Source organism: Erinaceus europaeus, chromosome X (genome assembly GCF_950295315.1).
Source record: "Erinaceus europaeus chromosome X, mEriEur2.1, whole genome shotgun sequence".
In the NCBI taxonomy this organism is placed as follows: Eukaryota; Metazoa; Chordata; class Mammalia; order Eulipotyphla; family Erinaceidae; genus Erinaceus; species Erinaceus europaeus.
Window position 1 is genome coordinate 123,237,526 of NC_080185.1, and position 26,097 is coordinate 123,263,622.

At 44.6% G+C, this 26,097-nt stretch overlaps 1 protein-coding gene across 5 annotated transcripts in view; it reads right to left on the reverse strand.

Annotated features, from left to right (window-relative positions):
- Window positions 1-4,702: 4,702 nt before the first annotated feature.
- EGFL6 (EGF like domain multiple 6) overlaps window positions 4,703-26,097 on the reverse strand; it is a 61,546-nt gene continuing 40,151 nt past the window's right edge. For 4 of the 5 annotated variants that reach the window (XM_060183045.1, XM_060183042.1, XM_060183047.1 and 1 more), the window contains 6 exons: window positions 24,938-25,060; window positions 16,592-16,918; window positions 14,628-14,708; window positions 11,806-11,910; window positions 10,230-10,495; window positions 4,703-4,961 (listed from right to left, as the gene is read on the reverse strand). In XM_060183045.1, coding sequence (XP_060039028.1) covers window positions 4,851-4,961; window positions 10,230-10,495; window positions 11,806-11,910; window positions 14,628-14,708; window positions 16,592-16,918; window positions 24,938-25,060 — 1,013 coding nt within the window. In that variant the 3' untranslated portion in view covers window positions 4,703-4,850. The remainder of the gene's footprint in view (window positions 4,962-10,229; window positions 10,496-11,805; window positions 11,911-14,627; window positions 14,709-16,591; window positions 16,919-24,937; window positions 25,061-26,097) is intronic. The other variant, XM_060183043.1, reaches the window with a different exon arrangement.

Genomic DNA, 26,097 nt, shown 5'->3' on the forward strand with positions numbered 1-26,097 from the left:
GAAGTCTCTCGTGCAGTTGGAAAACGTGAGCTTTGGTGAAGCAAAGACAGGATGGTTAAACATGTCAGAATTCTAAAAAGGTCATCAGTGACACAACTCCATCCTCCACATACAAAGGACCTTCTTTGCACACATTTGCACAAAACCCTAAAGTGCACGTGACTTTGCTGACTCCTGACCAAACGTAGGAGGCTGCAGCCACGCAAGGTCAATACACGCTGTGAGCAGGGCCAGAACAGACACGTGACCTTTTGCAATCACTACCGTGCAGACTTACAGAGAGAGAGAGAAAAAAGGTGTGATGCTTGACAGTGGCTTCTAGTTTATTTTTAAAAGACACTGAATTTTAAAAATATTTATTGTGTGTATGTGAGAGAGTTAGAGAGGACAGAGGACTGCTCAGTTCTGGCATATGGCAGTGCTGGGCATTGAGCCAGGGGGTTCTGTAGCTTCAGGCATGCAAGTCCTGTGCTCTTATGCTGAGCTGCCTGCCTGGCCCTAAGTTGCCTTTATAGATGTTAAACCAGCCTAAGCCACCTTGCATGGTCTCTGAATTGGTGAGAAAAGGAAAAGCTAAAACCAAAAGTCACTGAAAATAAGTTTGTGCCAACAGGCAATTAAAGCCAGCTGTCAAAAGAGAAACGTGTCTAACTACGCCTCAGCCTTGTGCTGGGGGAAGACTCAGTGACTCAGGCTGTCAGTTCTGTAGTTTTCCACTTTCCCAAAGAACTGCATTTACCTTGGGGGCGGGGTGGTAGTGCAGCGGGTTAAGTGCACATGGCGCAAAGCGCAAGGACCGGCTTAAGGATCCTGGTTCGAGCCCCCGACACCCCACCTGCAGGGGAGTTACTTCACAGGCAGTGAAGCAGGTCTGCAGGTGTCTATCTTTCTCTCCCCCTCTCTGTCTTCCCCTCCTCTCTCCATTTCTCTCTGTCCTATCCAAAAACGACAACAGCTATGATAACAATAGCAATAACAACTACAACAGGCACAACAACAAGGGCAACAAAATGGGGGGGGAAATGGCCTCCAGGAGCACTGGATTTGTTGTGCAGGCACCGAGCCCCAGTGATAACCCTGGAGGCAAAAAAAAAAAAAAGAAAGAAAGAAAGAAAGCAAAAGAAAAGAACTGCATTTACCTGTAAGGATGCTAAACAGTCATGACCCAGTTTGCCCTGTTGTGTTCTGCAAACGCATGAAATATCCTGCAAAGCAAGAATACTGGGTTCACAAACAAATGACCACTATGGAGAGAAGGGTGAGATTGTAACACATTCCAAGACTTTGATAGTTGTCCCTCAAGGTCCAGGGTTATCTTTGCTATTTATTTTGCAGAAATCAAATCACTCAACTGCTATCCTGTAGTCTGACTGGAAGATTTCCATAGTGGTTCTGGAAAAGGAAGTTCCAGGGGGCCGGGCAGTGGCACACCCAGTGAAGATCACATATCACTATAAGCAAGCATCCAGGTTTGAGACCCTGCTCCCCACCTGCAGGGGTCTACTTCACAAGCAGTGGAGCAGGTCTGCTGGTGTCTACTTTTCTCTCTCCCTCTCTAACCCCCATCCTCTCTCAATTTCTCTGTCCTGTCAAAAATGAAATAGAGGAAGTCAGGCAGTAGCGCAGTGGGTTAAGCGCAGGTAGCGCAAAGCTCAAGGACAATGTGTAAAGATCCCGGTTCGAGCCCCTGGCTCCCCACCTGCAAGGGAGTCGATTCACAGGTGGTGAAGCAGGTCTGCAGGTGTCTGTCTTTCTCTCCCTCCCTCCATCTTCCCCTCCTCTCCCCATTTCTCTCTGTCCTATCCAACAACAACAGCAATAACTACAACAATAAAACAACAAGGGCCACAAAAGGGAATAAATAAATATTAATAAATAAATAAATAAAAATTAAACAGAAAGAAAAAATATGGAAAAAAATGGCTTCCAGGAGGCATGGATTTGTAGTGTCGGCACCAAGCCCCAGCAATAACCCTGGTGGCAATAAAAAGAAGGAGAGAAAGAAAGGAAGAAAAGTAAGTTCTCCCTTTCTCTCAGCCTCCTTCCTTCTCAATTTCTGTCTCTATCAAAAAAAAATTTTTAAATATATATATATATAGCCACCAGGAACAGTGGATTCACTGTGCAGGCACCAAATGCTAGTGATAATCCTGATAGCAATAAATACATAAATAAATACAAAAGTTAAAAAATTCCATAGTCACCCTACACATATTCTGTGCATCCAAGGAAAAAAAGGTGTGTGAGTGTGCGTGTGTGTGTGTGTGGGGGGGGGTGAGCAGCAAGATATCTCAGGCCAGGCTAGGGATCCAGGAGATTTCAGGGGGCATCAATTTCCCCAAGCTGAGAGATGAGCTACAGTGAGTTACAGTGTCCACATGGAACCAGAAGTCTATATGGGAAGACAGAGGGTCCTCCTTGGTCATTAAGAGGCATTTCTCAAACCCTGGAGCACACAGTAAGCAAATGGATGTGATCCACAGACTGGGTAAAGGCCCTCCAGGGTGGGTCACGAAAGTAAATGGTGTGGCTTCATTTAGGTTGGTTCGCCTAAAGTCTCAGTTTCCAATAACCTTTCTTTTTTTCCCTTTTGTTGCCCTTGTTGTTTTATTGTTGCTACTGTTGTTATTGTGGTTGTCGTTCTTGGATAGGACAGAGAGAAATGGAGAGAGGAGGGGAAGACAGAGAGGAGGAGAGAAAGACAGACACCTGCAGACCTGCTTCACTGCCTGTGAAGCAACCCCCCTGCAGGTGGGGAGCCGGGGGCTCGAACTGGGATCCTTACTCTGGTCCTTGCGCTTTAGGCCATGTGCGCTTAACCCGCTGCGCTGCCACCCGACCCCCTCCAATAACCTTTTGATGATGGTAGAAGAGGAATTACATACCTCAGTCTGATAGCGGTGGCTGTGTAGATTAGTAGAATCACCTTGGGATCATGACTTGTTCATACTGAAGAAAAGGAGAAAACCCTGCAGGCCAGTATTCAGTAAGATTGGAAGGTAAGTATTTCCCCCTAGAAAATGGAAGCCGGAGAAAGAGAAGTAGATGAATGAACACCTAGTGAGCAAAAGCTAAGGGGCTCAAGGCTGGGGCATTGTTTGCACACACATGCCCTCACTATGACATCAGAGAGTGGGCACACATGTTGTCACCCTCACTTGGAGAATTGTGAGGCAGAGAGAGGCCAGGCTTTCCATGTTCTACTATATGGAAAGGCAGGGAGAGACCATCTTGTGCCTTGTCAGTCACAGTTTGAAGGCTCTTGTGCAAATACATAGTCCAGATGAAGAAGCTGGACTCTAGAGCTGGCCTCCACTTACGTAGCTGTCAGAGCTATGCTGGTCTGAACCCGGAAGCGCTTGCTTTCTCTTGTTTCTGAAGACCAATGCCAACTTGGTTTTGAGGCCTAGAGCTCAGCAACATATCAAGTCTCCCGGATTGCTAAGGAATTATTAGGAGAATTTTTTTTACAGACAGCTGAGGGCTTTCGAGCTCTGGATGATTTCATTTGAAGCATTTATCATGGTAGTCTTTTCAATGTATAGTTCATTTTCTTAGTTTTCTAAAACGTTTTACTGTGAAAAGTTTCAAACCTAGAAAAAGTAGCCCTGCTAATATTGTGTACTCATTTCCCAGCTGTAATAGCTGTCAACTCGTGGCTGAGCTGGTCTCCTTTAAACCAAAGGTGAACTCACCACAGCTCGTGGGCCAGTGGCAGAGCTGAGGACTTGTGACCAAGCTGTATTCCTCAGAAAGCCTGAACTACTATCTGGCTCTTTACAGAAAAAGGTGGTTGACTCCACCTCTGGTTCCTTCTCCCAAATCTCCCCACTCTCACATCATTTTGGAGCAAACTGCAGACATGGTGTCACTTCATCTGGAAAGGTTTCAGTATGAATTCTTAAAGGAAACACTTCAGAATTCTCTTTGTTGCCCTCAAGTAGAGCCAGGCGCTCTACTGCCGAGCCACCTCCTCAGCACCAAGGTATTTTCAGAGTTTTTTTAAAACAGAAAGCATTTCCACAGAGAATGAATAACAATCACATTTTCCAAGAAAGCAAATGATCATATACATAATTAGCCATTTAATCAACAACACATTTTTTACACTAAAAGAAAACTCAAACCAAGACACAAGGTGATTATCTGGACATTATTATTATTATTATTATTCCCAAGAATTTAAATATGCAAGTTTGGCTCTAAAAGGTCAGGCTAAGGCAAAAGTCTATTTGTGATGTTACAGCTTTCCAGAAGTGCCTTAAAGTCAAAGGGTTAGAATTCATTTAAAAATATACTAAAATTTCCAATAGAAAATAATTGAAGCCCGACCCCAGTAGGGAAAGAGAGAAACAGGCTAGAGGTAGGGATCGACCTGTCAACGCCCATGTCCAGTGGAGAAGCAATTACAGAAGCCAGACCTCCCACCTTCTGCACCCCACAAAGATCTTTGGTTCATACTCCCAGAGGAATAAGGAATAGGGAAGCTTTCAGTGGCGGGGATGGGATACGAAACTCTGGTGATGGGAACTATATGGAATTGTACCCTCTTATCCCACAATCTTATCGATCATTATTAAATCACTAATACAAAAAGTCAAAGAGTTAGATATGTCTCTGCCACTCCCACATTCACTAAATTCAGAACGGAATGGCAAGACACAGTGTGACTACATTTAAGGTAACCAGCATGCAAGAAAGGTGTCTTACCATAATACTTTTTAATACATCACATTTTTTGAGTTTGCATTTGGAAAACAAGGGGGGTCTACAATGTAATATAAAAATCATAGAACTGAAATTATAAAAACAAACAAACAAACATGATGATAAAAAGATAACAGGAACTTTCAACCATCCACAGATTGGAGGCCACTGGGACACGAGCCTGAGACCAGCAAGACACCATCCACTGCGATTTCTCCTGTTCTGCCCTTGCCACGTTGTGCTTCAAAAATGATCTAGTAATAATGGAGAGGGGATACAAAATTACTTCAAAAATACTTAAACAATGATTTCATCCAACTATCTAATAGCTATTAGAAAGGCTTAAATAAATGTTCCAATTGCAAAGAAACAGGTTTTGATATTGAATACTTAAGAATATATTTTATTTTCCAAATGCTAATATTCATATCTGAGTGAGTTACGTGCAGAGGAAAAAGAAAAAAGATCACTGCAACACCTAAAGGAATTTGGAAAGTTCCAGAAAGCTGAGAAGGGTGCGTCTTAGGGGGAAACCTTTGAATTCCGATTTAAAGTGGGGAGGGAAACAAAGAGAAAACAACAATATGGTTTTCCTTCTAAAAACAACTGGCTAAAAGCAATTTAATATTCTTCATGAACACCTAATATGAAACTATAAAGAGAATCATTTTGAAATATTCTAACTTTTGTTGTTAGTAGTAGTACAGCTATTTCTCTTTAAATGTTTATCTTTTCACAAACGACCTGGCATGTCATTGTTTCCATATGATGAAAAATGTTTCATAAAAGGATACACACACTTTTACCTAAGTCATTCATTAATAATAAAGTGATGCAAAATTCTCCATGTTTTAGAAACTTCAAATGTATAGAACACTGAAGATTCATCCTCAAACTGACACAAAACCACAGAGGTGATTCATTCAACAAATTAAAGGAAAGTGTGAAGGTGGCTCAGTGGGCAGAACACAGGCTTTGCATGTATTAAGCCTGCGTTCCATCCCTGCACTGCGTATGCCAGAGGGTGCTCTGGGTCTGCATCTCTCAAATAATTCAGTCCTTCTCACACACGCATGATTTCCCTGCTCCTTGGCTCATGCTTTCAGGGGGGGGGGGCAGCAGAGCCTTCGTCTGGTGCCATGGAACTCCCACGTGGTACTGGGAGTGGAATCTGGCCTGAGTACAGGAGAAGGCACATGCCTTACCAGGTAGACTAACTGAGTCTACAGTGACTATTTTATTTTCATTCATTCATTCACTCATTCATCCATCCCCAAACATTAACAAATATTAAACCTACAGCCTTGTAAACCAACCATATTTCAATTAAAAAAGAGAGAGAGAGAAAGTAGGGGCTGTGTGGTGGCACACTCAGAAGAGGCACATTCATGAGGACCTGAGTTCGGAGTCTTGGTCTCCAGCAGCACAGGGCAGCTTCATGGCTGGCGGAGGAGTGCTCCAGGTGTCTCTCTTTCCTCTTCCTTTCTCTCTGCCTCTCTCTATTCTCTCTGTTTCTATCAGGGAAAAGAAAAAGAAAGTAATAAGGAAAGGAAGGAAGGAAGGAAGGAAGGGAGGAAGGAAGGGAGGAAGAAAGAAAGGAAGGAAAGGATACCAAGAGTGGTGGAGTGGTGCAGGCACTGAGACCCAACAATAATGCTGGAAGCAAAAGAGAGAGAACGAGAGAGAGTGAGAACCCCATAGAAAAAGCGGGCCAAAGAACTAGATGATTTTCTTCTCTTCTTTTCTTTTTTTATATTTCTTTATTTATTCTCTTTTGTTGTCCTTGTTGTTTTATTGTTGTAGTTATTATTGATGTCGTTGTTGTTGGATAGGACAGAGAGAAATGGAGAGAGGAGGGGAAGACAGAGAGGGGGAGAGAAAGATAGACACCTGCAGACCTGCTTCACCGCCTGTGAAGCGATGCCCCTGCAGGTGGGGAGCCGGGGGCTCGAACACGGATCCTTACACCAGTCGTTGCGCTTTGCGCCACTTGCACTTAACCCGCTGCGCTACCGCCCGACTCCCTCTCTTCTTTTCTTTTGCTGCCACTGGGGCTCAGTGTCTGTGCTAATAACCTACTGCTCCTGGAGGCCTTTTCTTTTCTTTTCTTAATCTGATAAGACAGAGAGAAATTGAGAGGGGACAGGGGGAGAGACAGCGAGACAGAAAGCACCTGAAGTATTGATGAAGCTTCCCTTCTGCAGGAGGGACCAGGAGCTCAAAAAAGGTTCATCGGACACGGTAACGTGTGCGCTTGACCAGGTGCACCACCTTTCAGGCCTGACAGCTTCCCATAGAACAGAGACACATGACCCACAAACATATTTTTAAAATGCTCCACTTCCTTTACGGTTAGATAACTGGAAATTAAAACTACACTGAGATGCCACCTCACACCGACAGAATGGCTAACTAACATCAACAAATCAGGAAACGATGGACGGATGCTGGCAAGGTTGTGGAGAAAAAGGATCTCTCTCTGCTCCACTGCAGGTGGGAATGGCAGCCCCTTTGGAAGACTGTCTGGAGAGTCCTAATAGCACTTGTAGGCGTTTATCCAAAGGACACTGAAACACTAATTCACAAGGACATGTGCACCCCTCTGTTCAGAGCGGCATTATTCACAATAACCAAAGAGTGGAAGCAGTCTACCTGCCCATCAACAGATGACTGGACAAAGAGTTTATGGGGTATATACTCCGTGCAATTAAAAACTAAATGATTTTGTGTCCTTTGGGACAAAATAGATGGAACTGGAGGTGAACGTGTTTAGTGAAATAAGTAAGAATGAAAGAGAGCTACCAGATGTTTCCACTCATATGTCGAAGCTAGAGAACTGACACACGTGACCAAGTAGAGAAAGCAAAACAAAACAAGAACTGTTTCTAAGACTCAGTGAGAACTCTGGTGGTTACACTGGGAGGTGGGTGAGACACAGAACTCTGGTGGTAGGTGTGGTGTGGAACTATAATCTCACAATCTTGTAAACCACAATGAGGCACAACATATAAATACATAAATACACGAGGAAAAAAGGCATGGGAAAAGAAATACTACTAAGATAAGTATTTCCCGAGTTAATGTTTGCTTCTTCAATGTAGGTACTTAAAAGTAGTCCATGTTAATCTCACAATCAGAAAGAAATGTAGACATGTTTTTTCCCCAGGGTTATCGCTAGGGCTCAGTGTCCACACATCCACTCTCCTGGAGGCCATTTTCCCCACCATTTTGTTGCCCTTGTTGTTACTGCTGGATAGGACAGAGAGAAATGGAGAGAGGACGGGGAGACAAAGAGGGGAGAGAAAGACAGACACCTGCAGACCTGCTTCACCGCCTGTGAAGCGACCTGGTTCCAGCCCCTGGCTCCCCACCCGCAGAGGGGTCGCTTCACAAGCACATGGTGCTTAACCCATTATGCTACCGCCTGGCCCCCTGGATACATTTTTTTTTCTTTTAATTCAGTAACTGTGAGAATAAGAACCTCTGCGATGTATGGAGCATCGATTAAGTGCCTCACTATACAGAGAAGTACCAGAGGGCACTATGTGTGGTGAGTTCCTGGCTCTTTGATTCTTTTTGTCAGAGACGAGCAGCAAAAATGGTTCTGATTCAAAGACGATTAAGGCTACCCTGGGACAAAATTTGAAAGAGAAAAGAATATTTAATTCGGAACATGCTATTCTTCTTTAAAAAGACATGCATAGTTTGTCAAAATGACTTCAACAACAACACCTGCCCGCTGTGGCTGTAAATAGAGCCCAGTATGTATTCAGGCAGAAAAAAAAAGCGCAAAATCTACAAGCCCTCATGTGACTCTGGAAATGATTACGAAGTTGTACTTGTTTTCAATAAAGTGATTCTCTTTGTCACTTCTAAACTGCGTTTTAATCATCTTGGCTGCATCAGGGCCTCATACATGTGTGATTCTACTGCTTCTGGACCAAACTCTTTTTTATCTTTAGGCAGAGAGGAGAGGGAACCATGGTCCCACTATACCAACTCAGGAAACTCCCTGGTGCCAACCATGGTGCACATTAAGATTTATTTATTTATTTACTTACTTACTTACTTATTTAGATGTCCAGCATATGTGGTGTCAGGGATCGAATCCAAGACAGTCCATGCAAGTCCTACACTCTGTCCACTGACCTACCTCCCTGACTGCATCCCTCTTCTGATTTCAATCTCAATCCTTTCACCATAATAAACTGTAACCATGAATATATCCCCTTTTTTTTTTTTCTAAGTTCAGGGAATTCTTCTAGGGAATCAGGAAATCAGAGTCTGGTCTTGGGAGTCCCAACCAATAGTTACTGTCAGTTCAGTTTTAAAAAAATTAAAAAAAATGATCTTCTTCACTCATAGAAAGAAGCTGAAAAATAAGAACAGAAGGGAAAACACTAAGCAGAACTTGGACTGGGTTTAGTGGATTGCACCAAAGTGAAAGACTCTGGGGTGGGGAGGGTTCAGGTCTTGAAACATGATGGCAGAGGAGGACCTAGAGGGGACTGAATCATTATGTGGAAAACTGAGAAATGTTACACATGTACCAACTACTGTATTTTACTGTAGACTGTAAACCATTAATATCACCAATAAAGCAAAAAGAAGGGGAAAAAAAGGAAAAAATGTGCTTTTGAAAATTGCAAGGAAAAAAAAAAGACCTTCTAGGGCTCGGGAGGTGACTCCGCGGGTAGAAGTCTGGCCTGGCATGCCTGAGGCTTTGGGTTCGACCCCAAGCACCACATATGCCAGAGATGAGTGGTGCTCTTCCCTCTCTCCCTCTCAATAACTAAATCTTTAAAGCAAGTTGTAGAGGTCGGGCAGTGGCACAGCTTGTCCAATGTACGTGTTAGCATGTGCAAGGACCTGAGTTTGAAGCCCCACTCCCCACCTTCAGTGAAGCAGGTCTGCAGGTATCTCTTTTTCTCTCTCCCTCTCTATCCCCACCGGCCTTCTCAATTTCTCTCTGTCCTAGCTAATACAATAAATAAATAAATAAAGAAAGAAAGAAAGAAAGAAAGAAAGAAAGAAAGAAAGAAAGAAAGAAAGAAAAAAATGGCTGCCAGGAGCTGTGGATTTGCTATGCAGGCACTGAGCCCTAATGATAACCCTGGTGGCAATAAAACAAAAGCAAACAGCTCCCAACTTTAAATGACCTTCTAGCTGCCAGTCATCATGCCGAGTATTAAGCATGGCATGAATGAGCAGAATGTTCCTTTGCCTGTTCCTTTGTTTGTGGGTAATTGTCTTGGGAGACTATTGGTGAGAGAGGACCCCCCCCAACACACATACAAACACACACACATACAGCTCTCTAGAGTGTGATCCACAGAGTATTACTGTTCACGGTGCTGATGAATTCATTCACCAGCTGGCCTGTTTTGCTCCAGAAGGTAAGCTCTTCAGGAGCGTCAAAAAAGTCTTGCTATCTTTGTACACCCAGAGTCTAGCTACTTTGTCGTATCGGTTAAGCCACTGAGAGGGGTACACATCTTAGCTTACTGTTTTTCCCCACTTACACTGCTCGTAGTATTGGTCTCCGGATACAACTGAATCTTTGCCGTCTTCCAACTTTCATCTTCACTCCTGCTCTCCTCCCAGGCCAGGGCCCTGTTATTATTTTTCACAAACACTCGCAGTTTCCCTACTTTGTCTCCAACCAGTCGGTAATCGAAAAGCAAACAGAAGTTGTTCTGGGGCTGCAGGTTGTGGAGGAGAAGTTCCAATCTGCCGATGTCCTTCCTGTGTCCTGTCAAGGCTGAGACCGCCATATAGTGGCCAACAGCTTCAAGAGAAGAAAAGCACAAAGTGGAAGAGGTCACTACAAAGGGTTCAGCTCCAAAACAGCTCTTAGAAAAGAGTAACAGTGGCTAGCGAGGTGGCACAGTGGCAGAGCGCCAGACGTGGTGGTCTGAAGTGCCGGCTTCAGCGCCTGGCAACGCATCTGACAGAGTGCCGCTCTGCACATCCCCCCACCCTATCCCGCCACCCCCCACCCCCACACCACCATGGAATGAATAAGCTACATATATTTGAAAAATAGAATGACATTAAAAGAATGTCTCCTAGAGTGAAAGCTGAAATCTTTTCACCCTGAACAACAGAAGAAATGTTCAGTCCAGGAGTTCAGACTGTGGAATTGTCATTCTTCATGGTTTTGGAGGTTTAGGGGGTGACTCTACTAAAAACATCAGATGCAGGAAGAAGTCATGTTTCTTTTCAAGGTTTGGTTCCCTTCCAACAAAACAAAATAACAACTATGACAGGTAGAGAGCAGGAATAATTTCTCTCTACCTTTTCTTCAAAACTCCTTAATATTTTAAGAATTTTAGGGGGAAGTCGGGCGGTAGCACAGCGGGTTAAGCACACGTGGCGCAAAGCACAAGTACCGGCATAAGGATCCTGGTTCAAGCCCCCAGCTCCCCACCTGCAGGGGAGTCACTTCACAAGAGGTAAAGCAGGTCTGCACATATCTGTCTTTCTCTCCCCCTCTCTGTCTTCCCCTCCTCGCTCCACTTTTCTCTGTCCTATCCAACAATGACATCAACAACAACAATAATAACTACAATAATAACAACAAGGGCAACAAAAGGGAATAAATAAATAAAATAAAATAAAAAAGAATTTTAGAACCTCTCTCAGAAGCAGGAGAGGAAACAAGAAGCAGTTTGCTGGAGCCTCTTGTGTGGGACTAGGTGGGTAGAGAGCGGACTGAAGAAGAAGAATATATGCTGCACCAAGTTAGTCATTTAAGGGTAGGAAACTTCTAGAAGGCTTGGAATTTTCCAAACGTGACAAGCAACCCTACCTTAACAAGAAGCAGGGCTAATTTGCTCCTGCCATGAGAGAGTCTTCTTTACCTGCATTCTTTTTAAAAGTTGCCTTTTCTTTTAAAGATTTAATTATCTGTTGCTGAGAGAGAACCCGAGCATCATTCTGGCCTATGTAATGCCAGGGATTGAACCCGGGACCTCATGCATAAGAATCCAAGCCATTATCCACGGATCCACCTGTTGGATGGTTTTGCTTGCACTCTTCACCTTCATTCACCTGCACTGCCACAATGCAGAACATGAAAGAGTGGAGTCTAAATACCGTTATCTCGATCAGCAGGATTCCAGTCAAAATCGTCTTCCCGGTCTTGTTTCCATTCACAGGCGCCATGGTCAAAGCTGCAGTCAGCTGAGATATTTAAATCTGCTAGGGGAAAAGGTGGATTCTGTAGCCACTGACAGCACTAGAAAAGCATTCTACAGTTGGAACATCTGGAAGACAGTGCCAAGTTTCCAGCTGCATGGCTTATGGCTCATGATAACTGTCCGGCTAGAGACACTGTTTCAGTTTAAATCTGGAAAACCATTCTAGACACTTCTCCTGTGAGCTTCTATCAGAAATCACAGAGAAGACGTTGCCAGAGCCTTCTAGATGATCTTAGAAATAGTACATTTCATGTAGACCATGACTTAACCAAATAGCACTGAGCACAGAAATGGCAGAACTTTCTTGTTGTTCTGGGATTTCATCACTCTGGACCAACTATTTCATATGGAGAGAGAGACAGAGACAGAGAGGGGCGAGATGTCACAGCACTAACACTTCCCCCAGTGCTGTGGGGACTAGGTTTGAATCTGGGTTTTGTCTTTACTCTGTGATTCCAACAGTAGAGTTAGAAATTTGCCACCATTATCCTTGATCAATTAAGTGGACATGTGCTACTTTTTAAATTGTATTGGGTTATATGTGGTCAACTGACTACCTTGTTCAGATATCTCAGAGAAGCAGAATAGTCAAATCAGCCAGTATGAGTTTTAAACTTTAATGTGGATGGGGCTTCAGCAAATTAACATTCTGGCTCATTGTTCGTTTTTGTCAATAAAGTATTATTGAAACACATCACAAGCACTCATTTCCATATCATCCATGGCTACTCTTGCCAGAGTCAGACTACTATGACAGGCTAGAGTAGTCTTCACAGAGTCTCTATAGCTCACAAAGCCCAAAATTTTATTTAATTTACCAGCCACTGTTCCTAGGATCATCGGCCACAGAAACCACTTGCACACACATTGTCATTCCAGGTTCTGTGTCTGAAGAACCCAGCCTAAGACAGTGCCTAACACTGGAGTGGCGCTCTTATTCCAGCTTTACATATCAAAGCAACGAGGCATCACAAGATTAAGGCAGTTTCCCAAGAGAAAATCAAGTGAGAGTGTGGGAAGGACACTTAATGTCCCAGGATGCCTTACTCAAGGATCTCTGAAATCAGAGCCACCTTGGGGATCAGAGCCATTTGCTCATGTGCAGGGCTGGAGACGTCAACAAGGGACACTGAAGAAAAACCCACATAAGACACCTGTCTCCTTTTATTGCACCAGAAGACTCTGGGACAGGAGTAGGAGGGGGAGGATGGAGAAGGCCGTGGGGCTCTTGTACATGATGATGTTGTCAAAGGACTTACATTGCTGCGGTGAGCGTGTCTGCAGACACTGACCACCATCACAGGGAAACGAGAAAGTGTCAGCTGCACTGTAACACGCTAACCTCTAATAAAATTATTTAGAAACACAAATTAAAAGTGAAAAGAAACCTTCTCACTTTGAGGGTCCAGAGAGGATGCCTATAATTTATTAATATCATTTAGCAAGTATAGCACAGAGCTGGGGCAGAAGTTCTAAGCACCCAGAGAACAGTTTACCCCCTGTGCTATGAGACAGTTTCTTCCTAGCCAGGGAAATGAATAAGATACTTGATGCAGAGAAATAATACAAAACACTTAGAAGAAATGGGGGAAAACAAGATGGCATAGGGGCTAGGTCAGGGGTCACCAGCTTAGGGAAAGTTTTTAGTACAAACTTTTCCCATGGAATTCAGAGGATTCAACTAAAGAGACAGTTTCTTTCTTTCTTTTTTTTTTTTTGGAAGTCATAATATACCTTGCTTCTGCCAAGTTTTGTGGATTTACATAGTTTATAACACTATAACACTTCAGGAGTTGAACACGGAGAGGCTCCCCCCCACCCCCCCCACACTGTTGACTATTATTGCCTCGTTCACTACAGGGGTAGAACTGGAGAAAAGGGAGCCAAGCCACCACGAGCTTAGGGCCCTGATGGTGGGAAATAAAACAAAGTTCGACAAGGAAAGAAGATCCCGGTGCTGGTCATAGGCAGTGGAAGTGCTAACCAAACTCTAAGGGATGAGCGATTGTGGCTAAGGCATTCCCAGTTATGAGCTCTTGATGGATGGTCACAAAAACGATCCCCAACTTCACCATCCCTTGTACGCATGCTCCGTACAGTCAAGCTATGCAGCACCTTTGTCTGAAGCCAGGGTTGGCCTGCAACCTGCTTTAGCCAGCAGGATTGGGTAGAAGTAACACTGGACACCAGTTCTGAGTCTAGCCCTCCAGGTTCAGTGTGCCTTCACTCTTCTTCTTGGAGTCTATGGAATGGCCTCATGAGAGCACTGGCCTGCCTGCTGCTGGACGTGACGTCACACAGAGCACAGCTGTCCGTCCAAGCCCGTGAGCGAACACAGGTAAGATCAGCGGTCCTGGAGCTCGGCCCTAACTGACTGCAGGCTCATGTCTGGGCCCATTCAACCCACAGACCTGCAGACTCCGCAGTATTTGTCACTGGAGGTGACTGAGAGCTGTGTTCTCCCATGTCCACATACCCAGCCTAACCCCACCCTTCAAGGAAGGTGGTGGGGATGATGGAGAAGAGAGATCAGTCTCCTTGTGGTCACTGGCACCACCTCCTAACAAGCCTGATTCTGGGATTCTGAAACCAAGTGTTTGTGAAGGAAACAGAGGTTGAGGAACAACCGCTCATCCTCCGGAGAAACAAACAATAATGTGAAAAAAGTGGCGTGGGACCCAGTGAGAAAGCACAGATGTGGGATAAAGTATTACTTACCTCTGTGGTCCAGTTTTGGTGCGACAGATTTTCTGTGGGCCAGAGCCAGACCAAGTTCTCCCGATTCCTTCACCTTTGGGTCTGATAAAGAACATGTAATCGGTTAAGACAAATCCCCAAGTCCCGTGCTGAGACGGTTGGAATGAATAGCAGGACGAAGAACGTTTTAATCTTTTTTTTTTTTTTTTTTTGTCTCCAGGGTTATTGCTGGGACTCAGCGCCTGCACCCTGAATCCACTACTCCTGGAGGCCATTTTTTCCCCTTTTGTTGCCCTTGTTGTTGTAGCCTTGTTGTGGTTATTATTGTTATTGTTGATGTCATTTGTTGTTGGTTAGGACAGAGAGAAATGGAGAGAGGAGGGGGAGACAGAGAGGGGGAGAGAAAGACAGACATCTGCAGAGCTGCTTCACCGCCTGTGAAGCGACTCCCCTGCAGGTGGGGAGCTGGGGCTTGAACTGGGATTCTTATGCTGGTCATTGCGCTTTGTGCCATGTGCGCTTAACCCGCTGCACCACCGCCCGACCCCCACTTTTAATCTTTTTATAGAGACAGAAATTGAGAAGGGAGGGGTAGCTAGAGAGGGAGAGAGACAGAGAGACACCTGCAGACCTGCTTCACCGCTTGTGAAGCTTTCCCCCTGTAGGTGGGGACCAGGGCCTTGAACCGGGGTCCTTGTGCACTGTAATGTGTGCACTCAACCAGGTGTGCCACCACGTGACTCCAGAAAGTTTCTTATCACTTAGTCTACTAACAAAAGAGATTATAGCTGTGTTTCCCTAACAGTTCCAGGACATTCTCATTGGTTCCACTTCTTTCCTCTAGAACATCTTTCTTCAAAGGCTGCCCTACATGGTCCTCATCTAAGCATCCACTCTAGTCACTCTCTTTGCATTAAACTTGGAAATACACTTTCTGGAGTTCTCACTCTCTGTTAAGGCTGATAGTGTCATTGGTAGTCTAGCTTTGGTCTAGATGGGTCTGAGACTACTTTTCATGTGGTTAAATCTAACAGCCAATGAATCAAGTACAGACGAGGTAAAATTCAAAAGCAGCACAGAATAACTGAAGAATAAATAGAATTTCTCAGTATAGGTGTGTACACACACACACACACACACACACACACACACACACACACACACACACACACACGGAGAGAGAGATAGCTTAGAAACCATCAGAAGCTCTGAAGCCCCAGGTTCAGTTTCCCGCACCACCATAAGCCAGAGCTGATTAGTGCTCTGGTAAAGAAAAAAAAAAAAAGAAAGGAAGGAAGGAAGGAAGGAAGGAAGGAAGGAAGGAAGAAAGAAAGAAAGAAAGAAAGAAAGAAAGAAAGAAAGAAAGAAAGAAAGAAGCCACTAAACCACTGGAAGAGGCCGAGACTTAGGGGACTTATGGTGGGTTCTGCATGGCCGGGGCAAAGGGTAGACAACCAATTCATGCAGATGACTTCAGCCCCACTGTAGGATTTGCTTCCCTACACTGGTTTGTTTTGATTTTCTCAAGGCAGCCACATAACCATGGCATTCCTTTTGCATTGAGTAGGCCTGTAAAAAACGTCTTCAACAAGAGAAAAAGCAGAGCTTGGAAGAGCTGCTTGGTGATTGTGTGTGTGTGTGTGTGTGTGTGTGTGTGTGTATGGGGAATCTCTGATTTGGGGGTGCAATGAACGTATGGAGAGCTGGGGAGCTAGACAATGGAAAGAGGGTGCCCATGAAACCAGGAAGCCCCAGGTACCCCCAGGTATGAGAGACCAGCTCATAGCAGGAGACTTGATGTTGGACTTGTGGATGATGTCAGTTTCCAGACCTACTAGAGACTGTGCCCAGAAGCCAATTTTCCTTAGGTGAAAATAATGAAATTTGAATTTTTGAGATGGCAAGGCCTTTACTCCTGTCACTTGCTCAGAGAACATGCAAACTCATTTTCACAACATGTCTGTGACAACCCCAGGGACGCTCACCAAACACATCTCCTCGCAGGCTGTGCTCGGGCTCCATGTGGCTCCTCAGGGCGTTCCCACCTCCTTTCTCTTCCTCCAGCCCCTCTTTCCTTCTGTTCTCATTCCCTCTTTTTTCTCCTTCAGGTCTCACAGCTCTGGAAATGCTCTCCTCAGGGTTGACAAGGTGCAAATTGACATTAAGGATGGGGGTCCCCGCAGGTGAGGTGATGGCATTTTTCATTTTCGCCTTCTTCCTCATGCTGTTCTTATGAGCAAGCAACTTCTTAATTCTGTCTTTGATGGGACCAAGTGCTCTGAGGACTTCCTTCACAGAATTTTCAGGGATAACTGAAACAAACAAAAACAGGTGGGAAAGTCCATGTCTGCCTGATAATCACATCACGCACGAGCAATGGAACCTTCACAAAGTGTTCAGATGCAGAAGTGATGCTTCCAGATTCAACCTCAATGTGGCCCTACAGTTTGATATTTTAAGAAGTGCTACATTTGCACCTGTTTTTAAGAAGTTTCAATGTTGCTATAGTGGTTTTTTAAAAAAATGTTCATTTATTTATATATTATGAGAAAGAGACAGAGCGGAAAGAGAGGAGAGAGGTCTCAAGCATGGAGTGGGTCCCCTAACAGGCTGAGCTAGCTGCCTGGCCCATGCTGTAAGCATTGCAGAGGGCATTTTTGTTTGGCTTCTGACACTATTTCAGTGAACTACTTGCTGCTATCAAGTTGGGCTATAGATTCCAATAGGATGAATTTTTCAGGGGCCTCTGATGTTTTTGCTTTCATGCCGGTCTTCTCTAGGGAGAAGTGATTAATATACACATAAATGAAATATGTCTTTAAAAGAGATACTACAACAACACTGGCATTGTGCAGACAGCACTAGAGATTTGTCCAGATTTGATGTTCAAAGATCACAGTATATAAATTGCCTGCAAGTGGGCATGTGTGGTCTTTAAAAATTGCAATTTTTGGTTCCAAGTATGCATACTCAATTTCTGTCCCAATCCTCCCTCACCCCTCTTTTTTTTTTTTTTTTTTTTTTTTACCAGAGCACTGCTCAGCTCTGGATTATGGTGGTATCAGGGATTGAACCTGGGACCCTTGAGCCTCGGGCATCTCTAGCATGTAAGGCTTTTTGTATAACCTTTATGCTATCTCCCTGGACTTCTTTTGAATTTCTTCAACTCAATCAACTATTGAAAGCAAAATGATCCTTATCCTTTTTAGGTTTATTTTCCTGTTTATGTTTATGAGCGAGAGAGAATGTGAGTGAGAGGGAAGAGCAGAGTACTGCTCAGCTCTGGTAGAATGCTGTTGAATGGGAGCTGGGACCTCAGACATGCTAGTTCTGTGCTGTGCCACCGACCCATCTCCCTGGCAATGCTTTGATTATTATACAAAGGCTGTTAGGCTTACTGTTTGACAGTCCCTATTTCTCATCATGAAGTTAAACTACTTTTTAAAAATGTACTTCTAAGAGGCTGGGTGCTGCACCTGGCTGAGCACATACATGCTCTCATGTGCAAGGGCCCGGGTCCAAGCCTCTGCTCCCCATCTGCAGGGGGAAGGTTCATGAGCAGTGAAGCCAGTATGATAGGTGTCTGTCTCTTGTCTCTCTCTCTCTCTCTCTCTCTCTTCCTCTCTTGTCTCAATTTCTCTCTGTCCTATCAAAGAAGAAAAAAATAGGGGAAAAATTGGCTGTTGGGAGGAGTGGTTCATCATACAGGCACCTAGCCCCAGCGATAACCCTAGTGGGAATAAAAACAAACACACAAGCAAACAAACTTCTAGGGTGAGTCTTCACACCCTCCAGTATAATCTTTCAACAATGTTTTTATAAGTGATGTAACATTTTTAAATCATCTTATTCGTAAAATCATGATTTACAAGGTAGTTGCCGCACAGGTACCATTTCTTGTCCTTCTGTGGTAGGCCCGTGCACACCATTCCCACCGCCAACCTCTCGTCCCCGTCTACCACTGTGCGTTGGGCCTTGTGCCTGCTCAACCCTGCCACCCACAGCCTGGGCCTTGCTGCAGCAGACCAGGCCTCGTCCAAGTATCACTTTGGCTTTTGTTTTTCTTGCCTTATTTCTTAACTTCCACCTCTATGTGAGATGGTCTGGTATCTTATCTCACCTAATGCGACTCATCTGTTCAAGTACTATCCAAGATGAGGACCTGGGGGGGGGGGGCGTGGATTTCAGCATTTCTGACAGCTGAGCAGCATTCAGTTATATATACCCACAACTTTCTTCTCCTCCTCCTCCTCCTTTCTCCTTTCTCCTTCTCCTTTTTTTTTTTTTTTTTTTTTGCCTCCAGGGTTATTGCTGGGACTCAGTGCCTGCACCATGAATCCACTGCTCCTGGAGGCCACTTTTCTTCTTCTTCTTCCCCTTCTTCCCCTTCTTCCCCTTCTTCTTCTTCTCCTTCTCCTTCTCCTTCTCCTCCTCCTCCTCCTCCTCCTCCTCCTCCTCCTCCTCCTTCTCCTCCTTCTCCTTCTCCTTCTCCTTCTCCTTCTCCTTCTCCTTCTCCTTCTCCTTCTTCTTCTTCTTTTGGATGCCCTTGTTGCTCTTGTTGTTATTGCTGTTATAGTGGGATAGGACAGAAATGGAGAGGGGAGGGGAAGACAGAGAGGGGGAGAGAAAGACAGACACATGCAGACCTACTTCACTGCTTGTGAAACGATCCCCCTGCAGGTGGGGAGCCGGGGGCTTGAACTGGGATCCTTGCACTTCATGCCATGTGCGCTTAACCCGCTGTGCTACCGCCAACTTTCTTCTCTCTTTAAAAGCTAGAGATCGAGGGGCCGGGAGGTAGCGCAGTGGGTTAAGAGCATAAGGCATGAAGTGCAAGGACCAGAGTAAGGATCCCGGTTCCAGCCCCCGGCTCCCCACCTGCAGGGGAGTGGCTTCACAGGCGGTGAAGCAGGTCTGCAGGTGTCTGTCTTTCTCTCCCCCTCTCTGTCTTCCCCTCCTCTCTCTATTTCTCTCTGTCCTATCCAACAACGACATCAATAACAACAGTCATAACTACAATAATAAAACAACAAGGGCAACAAAAAGGAATAAATAAATATTAAAAAATTAAAGAAAAAGATTAAAAACTTTCTTCATCCTGCCATTTATTCCAGCATTCTCAGCACGGGACTTGGGGATTTGTCTTAACTGATTACATTTTCTTTATCAGCACCAAAGGTGAAGGAATCGGGAGAACTTGGAAATGGGATCCTTACGCTGGTTCTTGCACTTCACGCCTTATGTGCTTAACCTGCTGTGCTGCCCTCAGTCCCCTCTATCTCTATCTTTTTAAGAAGGAGGAAAGTTAGGAGCTGGGTGGTAGCACAGCGGGTTAAGCGCACATGGCATGAAGTGCAAGGATCCCAGTTCAAGCCACCGGCTCGTCACCTGCAGGGGCATCGTTTCACAAGCAGTGAAGCAGGTCTGCAGGTGTCTATCTTTCTCTCCCCCTCTGTCTTCCCCTCCTCTCTCCATTTCTCTCTGTCCTATCCAATAACATCAATGGCAACAATAGCAGTAACAACAACAAGGGCAATGAAGTGGGAAAAAATGGCCTCCAGGAGCAGTGGATTCGTGGTGCAGGCACCGAGCCCCAACAATAACCCTGGAGACAAAAAAAAAAAAAATAGAGATAGAGAAGGCCAAGAGGCAGAGAAAAAGAGTGGAAGAGGCCACAGCACTGAAGCAAACCTGTGTAGTGTCCTATCAATATTTCCTTCTGTCTATCTGATAGTTTGTGGCCTAATGTCCAAGTCTTTGGTCCACTTGGAGTTGACTTTGGTGCATGGTGACATGCAGTGATCGTACTTCATTCTTTTTGCTCCTTTGGATTACTTGACATATGGTGGACTTTTTTGTTTCAACCCACTTTTCCCTAGCACCATCTGTTGAAAAGACTTTCTCCATTTATGTTTTGGGTCCCTCCTGTAAAACAAAATTGTCCATAGGTGCGGGGACAGGGGGAGGGAGGCTAAATAACCTTTGGGGAAAATGTTAGTGCTAAAGATCCATGGGACAGAAGCAAGGAACTTTAGCCTAACACCTCTGCTCAGTAGGTCAGTCAACCCAGTGCTGGTGAGTGGCATTTCCAGAGTCACTAAGCTACCCAGGGCAGAGATGATCTTTGAGAGGGAAGCATAGAATGGCTTTTCTCAGTGGCCAGGCGGTGGCACATCTGGTAGAGTGTACGTGTTACAGTGCAAGCTTCAGTCCAAGCCCACAGTCAGTCCCCACCTACGGCGGGGGAGCTTCGCAAGTGGTGAAACGGTGCCGCAGGTATCTCTCTCTTCCTCTCTATCTCTGTCTTTCCTCTCAAGTTTTCTCTGTCTCTATCCAAAATAAGTAAATAATGAAAATGAGTAAAATAAATATATTAAAAAAAAGATTTATTCTGAATTAGGGCTATTTTCTTCTATATTGGTCCACATTCCTAGAGATCTAGAATGCATCGATTCATGCCTCTCTTCCAGGAAGATACTCATGAGAATAAAGGATAACCAACCTAGGTAAAAAGTACTTTTAAAAATTTCAAGTACCAGTCTTTAAAATAAAATGTATTGTCTTGTTATAAAATGGCCAGGCATGTGTTAGTCTAAAACGGCCTAATGACTCCTGAGCCAATTTCACTTAAGTGCTATAACTTATATATAATTGAGAAAGAAATGGAAAAAGAGTTGGTGGACTGCACCAAAGTAAAGGCCTCTGCGGTGGGGGGGCGGGGGGCAGGGTTTAGATCCTGGAACATGATGGCAGAGGAGGACCTAGTGGGGGTTGTATCGTTATGTGGAAATGTTAGGCCTGTACAAACTATTGTATTTTACTGTCAACTGTAAACCATTAATCCCCCAATAAAGAAATTTTAAAAAATAAAATAAAAATGAAAAAAAGATATTAGATTGGGATGTATGAGAATATTTTTCTTGGCAATGCTCAGCTTCTCTCTCACTTGACTGATGCAGTCTGTACTAAAACAGTAGGAAAGTGAACAAAAAGTCCACCATATCTCAAGTAATCCAAAGGAAAAGGAAAAATGCTTGGAAAATATATGTGTTCCTCTCTAGTACATTGCTGTGAATTTGAAATCAGTAAGATGGCTGCGACAAAATAAATAAATAAATAAATAAATAAATAAATAAATAAATATATGAAAATATATTTCCCTCTTCAAGGAAATAGTCTAGTTATTTATCATTGTGGCAGACTGTGGTTGCTTTTAGGTTCAAAACTGTCTCTTGCTAACACAAGTAATGCATTCTTACCCATTTCTTGACCTTCCTACAGCCCATTTCAACCCCCTGGAGCCACACGGTAATTTTCTCCATGGTTCCCTGAATCTTTTCCCAGGACCCAGTATGAAAAATGTACAGGAAACACCCAGTCTCTGGATGTTGCCTTCTGCAATCAGTAACATAAAACTAAAGACCTCTTGGGTTTCGGCCCACACTAGGCAAACCTAAACATCTGCTTTCAGTTCCTGCTTTGAAGTTTCTGATTTTATTCCTACTGAAAAACAAAATCAAAATATCACAACCTTTATGGTGTCACCAATTTCATTCCCTTAGTAAATACGGGGAGCTGGTGGTAAGGATGAAATGACAGGGCTATGTAAAGGCCTACAGATGGATAGGTTGGGCTTTATCTAGTGATTACTGCTTCAGATTTATTATAACTGGCGATTACTCTTCTCCAGGATTTCTAGATTACTAGAAATTAGCTTACTGAGGAAATAAAAGGTGGTAGGAAGTTGCAGCTGGAGGGTCATTAGCATGTTTGGGGCTCTCAGATACAAAACAGGAGTATCTGACATCTTCTGGTTCACTGGCCAGTCTTCTGTCGACCATTTTTCTTGAGAGATGTAAACTATAATTATCCATCTTTCAAAAACTTCTATCTTTATCACGGGCCCTCTTGTGGGCCTCTGCAGGACCTTGCTCTCATTACAAAGTAGTTATGGTCGAGACCATCCCACTCTCCTAAGGGAAGCTGGGCCAGCCTACCCTGCCATTCACGGAAGACTGGTCCTGACATGAATGCAGCCTAGAATGTTCCCAGCTTTGATCATGAATTGTGAGCTCAGACTCACATGGACTGGGAGGTTACACAGGCTCTTGTGCTAAATTTGAATATATATGGGTCCTGGTTCAGACTGATGGGGTAAACAGTTAATTGTATTTATATATTTTCTTTGAGTTTGGGAGCTTTCTAGCCCTATTCTCAACACTGACACCCTATTACCAGACAATATTTTTAGTTCACCTGCATGTCAGCTATCAAGCTCAAGCAAAAAATTGCCCCTAGGAACATACCTAAAATAGAGTTCCTAGCTTCTGTCCACCTTAAGATCCCTATTCCAATCTGCTCTATTCCTACTTTTTGGTTCATTTTATTAAAAAATTTTGTCCTGGGGCCAGGTGGTGACGCACCTGGTTAAGCACACACACTACAGTGCTCAAGGATCCGGGTTCAAGCCCCTGGTCCCCACCCGCAGAGGGAAAGCTTCACAAGTGGTGAAGCAGGGCTGCAGGTGGTTCTCTGTCTCTCTCCCTCTCTATCTCCCTCTCCCCTTCTCAGTTTCTCTCTGTCTCTATACAATAACAAATAAAGATTAAAAATGATAAAAATATTTTGTCTTGTCTCATAACTTACTGCCTTTTAGATACTAAATTGCAGATTGCTACTATGATTCCATCCTGAAATCTATGGGAGGACGACCTCACCAATGTGTCCTGGAACCTCACCTCTCTAGAGCCCTACTCCACTAGGGAAAGATAGAAACAGGCTGTGTGTATGGATCAATCTGCTCATGCCCATGTCCAGTGGAGAAGCAATTACAGATGCCAGAACTCCCACCTTCTGTACTCTATATAAAGATTTTGGTCCATACTCCTAGGGAGGGAGAAATGTTAGGGGGAAGATGACCAGAGGGCTCTGAACGCCAATTCTATCAGGACCCAGAGAGAGAAGAGGAAAAAAGGAAGAACATTCAGAAATAGTAACAGGTGTAGGTGTGACTTAGAAAGGAAGAGAAGAGGCAGGACCATAGAAAAAATTGGGTATATATATATATATATATATATATATATACACAATGGGCAAGTATATATAAATATATATAGTTATAGAAACAACAGTCAACCTATGTCAGTGACCTTGGGAGAACTATTGTAGTTTCCAATGGAGGGAATGGGGACACAGAACTCTAGTGGTGGCAAGGGTGTAGAACTATACCTGCTGTCTCTTAATTTTGTAAATCAATGTTAAATCCCTAATGAAAAAATTAAGTAAAACAAAAAAAATTTAAAAAAACCTAACTTCTATCTTCTTGAAAATCCTAGCGTGCCTCGAGATGTGCCGTAGGCTGTGGGGGCACCTTATCCAGGAGCAGCCTGACTGTGACATTCACCCTCCAGGCAGTCAGTCTCCTCACAGGGCAGGAGAAAGCTCCTCTGACCCGGATTTTAGCACAGGCCTGGGAGGAGAGGCTTCTTTAAACAGTCTGCACCCAGGGGCTCAGGGAAGGGCCCTATCAGTCAAGGACACACTTCTCCTGTTTTAAAACCCATATAGCCCCAAAACCCAGTTTCCAGGGTTTGACTCTTTGATTCCATACCTTCTAGTCACAAATCCTCCAGCCAATACTTCCTTCTGCCCCAGTCTCTCCACTTAAAAGATGGGATAAATTCTGAGCTTTATTGAGGGTGAACCCACTTTGATTACTAAGATCATACATTTTGCCTGTGTTTGCTATTGTTACTACTACTATTACTACTAGAAATACGACTGCTACTACAACAATAACAACAACAACAACAATTACTACCACTATGACTTTTGTCAGACAGGTGGTCACTGCTTCAGGCTGACTTTTTCAGATACAGACCCAGGTAAAGAGGTAGAGATAGCAGAATAAAAACACCACAGCACCACAGCTTCCTCCAGTGTGGTGGGGGCCAGACTCAAACCTGTGCCGTGCACATGGCAAAGCAGGTCAGCCATCCAAGTGAGCTATTTGTCTAGTCCTCCCATTATTTCTAGGATTCATCACCAGAATGTTAAAAACCTTTCATTGAGTTAAAAGCATTTTTTTTTCAGGTCATACCTCCACATTGCTAATGTTTATACTGTAATTGAAAAGAAAAAGATGGAAGTAGCCTGCTCGTGCCAGAATCTGTGTTCATGGATGGGCTCTCAACAACACAGTCAATCAAGCCAGAAGGAATCGTTAGCGACACAAACACACAAGGAAGGAGTGAGAGACACTGGGAGGTAGGAGACTGGGAGGAACTGTTTTATTGGGAGCAGTTGAGGCACGATGGCCTGCTGCTACTCACCAGAGCAGCGAAGTCCATTGCCTTTGTATCCCTGCTTGCATGTGCATTTGAAGGATCCTTGGGTATTGAGGCAATTGGCATGGAAGCTGCACTGGTGGGTATTCGCCGCACATTCATTCAGATCTGGAAATAAGAACAGTTCTGTGAACAATCGGGTGGCAAGAGGGCTGGTGGAAAGGCTCTCTGACACTTTGACACCTGAACAATCGTGGGGCCAGCCACCTGACATCGCCAAGTAGCCAGTGTGGCCTGTGAGGGGGTCTCCACTGTGGTGTCCACCTGCTACGCAGGGAATGTGGCCGCAGCATCCCCCCCCCAACCTCCTTTCTGAATTCTTCTCCAGCAATCTCTCCTGCTTGCCAATCCCAAGGAAATCTGGAAATGTTTAGGTGCTTTTTTAGACTTTTTCATGCTAAGCATTCATTCTAGTTTAGAACTCAAGAACAGCATCAGAGAAGCTAGCCACATGTGGAAGGGCATGGAGCACCTAGCAGACAGGGCGTGCTGGGAAGGCCGGCACACCTGCACGCAGGCATTGTGCTCCCTGGCTGCCAGGAGCAGCGGCCAGGATGGCCTGAGCTCATCGCTGGATGCCAGCTAGGAAAGTTTGCCCAATCCCACTCAGTAAGAGCCTCCCTAACCCTTCTGCCCACCAGCTCCCCACGCTTCTGCAGACACAGGCACACTAAATAGCTCATTGTTTTTGCTTTAGCCACCAAGAGAGCTCAGATACTGATCTCAACCACTTTCCAACCCCCCAAGAGGTGTTGCCTTTGGAAGCCAGCCATGTGAATTCCCACTGCAGGCACGGAGCTCCCTTTGGGGCTGAGGGACAGGTCTGCAGTGTGCCCTGGGTGGCAGGGCTGGCTGTGGCTGCAGGAGGCACAGGGTAAAGGTCATGAGCAGCACAAACTGTGAGCCTGGCTAGAGGGCCTCTGAGCTTGAGGGGTTTGAGGGGAGAGCTTTACATGAGCGTTCAAAGCCCAGGAAGCCAGCACTGCCCCAACAATATCCCAAGGGATACATCCTAGGGAGCTGAGGGAAAAGTTGACAGAAAGGCTCCTTTCCCTGCAGTGGCCAGCTTTCCATGTCAAGCCTGCAGGTTGCTGCATGTCCTATGAGTGGAAATCTCCAGCGGGCCTGGGTTTCCTCTGTGGGAC